Source organism: Dichomitus squalens, assembly GCF_000275845.1.
Source record: "Dichomitus squalens LYAD-421 SS1 unplaced genomic scaffold DICSQscaffold_52, whole genome shotgun sequence".
In the NCBI taxonomy this organism is placed as follows: domain Eukaryota; kingdom Fungi; phylum Basidiomycota; class Agaricomycetes; order Polyporales; family Polyporaceae; genus Dichomitus; species Dichomitus squalens.
In genome coordinates, this window is record NW_006766934.1 from 35249 (window position 1) to 40658 (window position 5410).

The window sequence follows — 5410 nt, forward strand, 5'->3', positions numbered from 1 at the left end:
TCGATCATCGGCTTGCTGTCCTTGCCACTCAACGATGTGAGTACGTCTGATGGTAGGATGGGTATGTGGGAGCTCAAGCGGTCGTGTCCGCCGGGGTCATCGGTGCCGTGGTCGGTGGAGGAGGATCGGGGTAGCAGACGGCGGCATCCCGGCGCGTCGTCGAGGCCATTGTGGCCAGGCGGTGGAGGCGGAGGGTACGACGTTGGCGGTACGGTATAGGATGCGAGGTCGACGACACGCAACACGATCTAATGTGGATGTATTATGCCGAGAGTACACAGAAGACGAGAAAGGTGAAATGTGCAAGGGAGCGGGGTGGCGTCGACTGGCGTGAACGTCGCCCTGATGCCTAGTGCGAGCCAGTGAAGTGGTACCCGCCGCAAGTAGCAGATGCACCCGTCAGGAAACGGTTATATGCGAGAACAGCGAAGTCACCTTTGTCGGAAAAACCCGATCGGCATCTTAATGCATCCAAATACATCTCAACGGCCCAAATACGGGCCGGTCTTGAGTAGCCATCGAGAGCCGAGATATTTCCCTTTAGATAGCATCTGTATGGCCCGGACCGGGATCTGAATGGGTGGCGACTAGATCATGATGGCTGAGAGGCGGATCTCAATGGATGGAGTCTGGGTCGTGATGTCATCACAATGGTCCCGTGTTGTCGGGAGATACCGGGCTCTAGACACAAAAGGTCGAGCCCGGGGGCGCTTCGCTTCTGCCACCTTACTCTTACTAATTCACCCGCCACCTTAGAGGAATTTACTTGGTACTTACTAGTCCACTATATTGTGTACATCACTGGAATGAACCCAACTCTACAACGTTCCTTATCAGTCAACTTACGTAGGATATACAGAGTTTGTATACAGACGACATATTCTCACACGTTACAATCCGAGTACACATACAATCCGGATACACATATATATTAGTGAGTACATGATCGGGACTCGAACCAGCGAGCGCTCTAAGAGATACAATGCAATAAAACCACTACACCATAGGGGCTTTTCTAGGATGAGTGCTCATATATATAAGAAGACCATGTGCCTGTACCAGGCAGGGGAAGAGACGATAAAGTACAAGGTCAGCGGTGTAGGCGGAGAACACGTATGTCGGCCAATTGTGTTATGCAGAAGCTCCCGTGCGCGCACAACGACTGGATGCGTGTCGGCCAACAGGTTGCCTATGCGCAGCGCAGGCGCCGCATGCATCATGCTCTTGATCAAGTCCCATAGCTCCTGATTCGCGTCGGGCTCGACCTGGCTGAAATCTTCCCGACGGAGTCAGTACCACGCTTCACCCTGCGCACGAGCTATGGACGTCAGCGACCACATACATACGCCGGAGTCAGAGAGACACGTACTGGTCTGGCACGACAATGTTCGACGCTGTCTCCAGCATGGTCATACCCAGGTTGAAGACGTCCGCAGCCTTGCCATACAGGCCCTTGGAGAACCTCCAGCGCGAGATAATGCTTGTCGCCTTTGCGCTCGAAACCAGCAGGCTTCTTCCCGGGGATCAAGCTTGGTTCGCCGGGAGGGGACGGCCTGGGCCACACGGAGGCCATACCAAAGTCATCGCTCTTCAGCCTGCCTTCTCCCGTGCGGAATATGTTCGCGGGTTTCAGGTCGAGGTGGATGACGTTCGCGTCGTGAACGAAGCGCAGATCGGCAGCGAGCTCCGCCATGGTCTTCCAGGCACGCGCTTTGTCGAGCTGAGGGAACGTTCGGCCGTACTCCCAGAGGAAGTGGGCGAAGTTGCCGAGTTCATATACTTCCGTCTGAATATAGAGCGTCTCGTCTTCCTCCCAGCTGTCGGCATAGGCAAGGATGTTGGGGCGTCGACAGGCAAGACGTATCGACGTATCAGAAGAGCGGGCTGCAGCGTCCGTAAGATGCTTCAGGATGTCGACCTCTTCGCGAAGACGAAGCCTGAAAAGACGATAAAAGGTCAGTACCCCTTCGCCGCCAAAGAACTTTCCCACCGAGTCGGTAGGGATACTCACCGATGTTCGACGCCTCCGAATCGTTTTGACTTCTTGACAGCGAACACGTCCGTACCCTGGGCCGGGTCCTTGTAGCGGAGTTTCATCACATGCCCAAACTCCCCGCTCCCAAGCTCGTCGATTTCCACACAATTACGCGAAAATCGCCCAGATTCCTCCTCGTCAGTGGAGGCAGGGAGTCGTGCAGCACGAACAGCCGGTCGCGCATGAGACTGTCGTGCAGGATGAGTGTGGGTGTGTGGCCGCTGTCCATGGAGGGCAGTGAAGAGTGCGGGAGCAGGCGTCCGCAGGTTCTGGTTGGCCCTGCGTTCGCGCTGAGACAGTGTCCCAAGAGCGTAACGTGTGACTGCGTTGATGGTGGGCGAGTTCGTTGCGGTGGAGGTCGACGACGAAGAGCCCGGAGTGAACCGGCTGGCCGCATCCAAAGCGCTCTTGAGCGGCGATGCGCCCAACGTACAGACTCGGGGCGGAGGTAGCATCCACTCTGCACATCGCATCTAATTAGCATGCGCTATGTTTGCGGCGATTAGGGACACACCTTTCGGCAGTGAGCCTCGTAGTGGCATTGACAGAAGAAGCATTGTTCGAGCTCGAGAACGCACCACTGCTGCTCCTGCGCATCAATCAGCTCGCTCTCCCACCTCTCCCATGTCCGCCTGGCCTTGGAGGCGGTGGCAGACCACTTGTCGGCCTCCCGAGACCCAGCCCGTCGTACTTGGGATCGACTTCGAGCGTTGTAGCTTGTTGAGTGTTCGGCTCGTGTGGGATTGAGTGCGCGTTCGAGTTGCGCTTGAGGCATTTGAGCGTCGCCGCGGCGACCCAGACTCGGAGAAGGTGGTGGAAGAGTTGGATGTAGTTCGAGTCCACATGGTTCGAGTGAGAGAGAAGGCGACCGTGCTCAGGCTTGTGCGCCTACTGCTAAAGCGCGGAGTCCATAGCGTCTATCAACGTCCTGGACGCTGCAATACGACATACCTTGTTCTGCGATGGAACGTGTACTCCGCATTACTGCAGACAGCTAACCATGCAACAAAACGACATTTCATTAAGAGCATAATAGCCTATGACATGAGAAATCATTAGGGAAGGACACCCGATGCTCGAGAAGTAACCAAAGGAGCAGGGGCTAAAAGGGGCACTGACGTGCATAGGGAAAGCAAGGTACTGTTAACTACGCGTGGTATGGCGGGTGGTTGCAACAGTGGAGTTAACGAGATCAAGGCTAACGAGATCAAGGCTTGTTCTTGCGGGTGGCTCGAGCGCGGGTTCGCGGGCGTGCAGGCTCGGGAGCACGGCTCCCAGTGGGGGGCTCAGGAGCGTCCTCGACAGGAGGCTCGGAGCCGATGCAGGGGTCAGCACCGGAATCGGAACCCTCAACGTGGGTGACAACTGACAAGGAACCAGTGGAGGGTAGGGGTGCATGGGGACTGCTGACAGGACCATGGGAAGTGGCCCTGTGGGAGCTAGAACGGGTTGACGCAGCACGAGAGGGATCAAACGGGATGTCGATGGGTTCGCTCTCATGGACAGAGCGGACAAATTCGGGGAAGGATGCGGGTGTAGCACGAGGGCGAGGGCGAGCAGCAATGGCGAGCAGACGGGCTTCGTCATCCGAGTCTGGGTCATCAAGGTGATCATCAGCGGAGTCGCTGTCGATTCCCCTATCAGAATCAACGTTGACGTGTTCAGCAGCATTAGTGGCAGCAAAACTCCCGAAAACTTGTGCGGACAGCCAACGAACGGTCTTCTCGACAGCGGCAGTGCGCCAGTTCTTGGTGAGCCATTTGCACCAGTACTCGAAGTCCTCACGGTTATTAGCCCCGGAGGACTGACCCGTAACCTTGAACTCACGGTCATACCCCAGTGAATGTCGTACCTAGGAACTATCAGCAAGACATCTGGGTTCGGAAGTATTGCAGGACGCACCAACAAAGCAGCAAATGCAATGAGATTTGGTGTGAGTGCCTTAATACCGAGATGGACACCTGTTGTGTTGCCCTTGGGCTGGTGACCATCCTGGACAGCACCCAACCCGTAGAGCATCGATCTGATTGTCTGTTGGGATCAACATCAGTATTTGTCATGTTCCCTTGCAGGCTAGACATACCAAAGCTGTCGAAACTGTACGGAATCGGACACGGGCCTCGCCTGCCCTATGCTGAGGGAAGATGGCAGGTGGCCACAGCGTACTGAAGCCAGTAGCTTCGCCCCGGTAGTAGATGAGGTCGCTGTTGTCCTTGAAGGTGTCCACCTTGGCAGACCAATTGATGCCCAATAAGGAATCCACTGAGCCAAAGATAGTCGCACGGTTCTTCTTGACGGTACATGTTGCTGTGTTCTTCTGAGCTTGAACAGCGTCGGAAAACTGTTCCCATCCCTGATGAGCAGCACAATAATCAAATGATGTAAGAGATGCCATACCGTAGACTTTACCCACGGATCTCCAAAGTTGCGTTTCACATCTGGATACTTGTTCAGGAGCTTGAACAGCTCCGCAGCTGCGGCTTCCTCTTGACGCTCCTTCGCAAGTCTCTTCCCATGCGGTCCACTGGGCCAGCGCCACTCGAAGTTGAGGGGATCAACATCAGGCGAGGAGTTGTAGCCAAGAACTCCCGGATCGAGCCAAGGGGACACGAGAAGAGCGTAGGCATGCCCAGCATTCACAATGTCCTTCTTGAGCTTGGCGAGCTGTGGCGTAGCAGCCGGAGCTCCCCGACGGGACTGGTTCGAGCGGAGGACCTCGTTCTCAGCTTCGAGTCGCTCAATCTGGGAGATGGCGGCAGTGTAGTCGAGCTGGAGCTGGTGATACAACTGGAATTGATAAGAACATGAGTACCTAGAATGTAATGAGATCGTAGCAAGGACAAACCTCTCGTAGCTCAACCATAGTAACACTATCTGAGGGCGGGCTGAGATTGATCCGGGTGATCGGAGCTACACCGGAGTCTGAGGGGAGAGAGGTCCCACGAACTTCGTCACCGGGTGATCTGCTTGCTCCGGAGGGCATCTCGCTGAATGACAAGATAAGCAAAACAACACAAGATCTAAGTAGAGCCACATACTATGCGTGTAGTCTGCCTAGTAGCACTTAGGAAGCTGGAAAAGCCAAGGTGCTAGGTACAACAGTGAGATGCCCACTATGCAGCGTAGGTTGATGCCTTGACCTGGTGTGGATGACATAGTATTTATACATTCCCACATACCTGGAATCGGGCAAGCACCACACCTGCAAGCCAAGTGATGCGTCAGGTAGTAAGCTGCACACGATGCTAATTGGCAATTGTCAGTGCAAATTCGGATACCAACTTGGTAAGGGACGGACCTCGTTTGTGGGGAATTAGCTACAATGAGGCGACCAACTTGGAGCTTGCCTGACGTTCTGGTCAGCAAGCGCCTCGT

General features: G+C 55.1%; 2 protein-coding genes across 2 annotated transcripts; both read right to left on the reverse strand.

Moving 5' to 3' along the window:
• Positions 1–1028: 1028 nt before the first annotated feature.
• On the reverse strand, positions 1029–1289 carry DICSQDRAFT_69099 (uncharacterized protein; the record flags this gene model as incomplete). The annotated part of the gene is made up of 1 exon (XM_007369605.1): positions 1029–1289. A coding segment is annotated over one exon (261 nt), but the record flags the coding sequence as incomplete, so codon positions are not given.
• Positions 1290–3242: 1953 nt separating this feature from the next.
• DICSQDRAFT_173796 (uncharacterized protein) lies at positions 3243–5018 on the reverse strand (the record flags this gene model as incomplete). The annotated part of the gene is made up of 5 exons (XM_007369606.1): positions 3243–3887; positions 3938–4066; positions 4119–4388; positions 4445–4822; positions 4881–5018. 5 exons carry the CDS (start codon positions 5016–5018, stop codon positions 3243–3245), a joined length of 1560 nt encoding a protein of 519 aa, XP_007369668.1.
• Between the last annotated feature and the right edge of the window lie 392 nt (positions 5019–5410).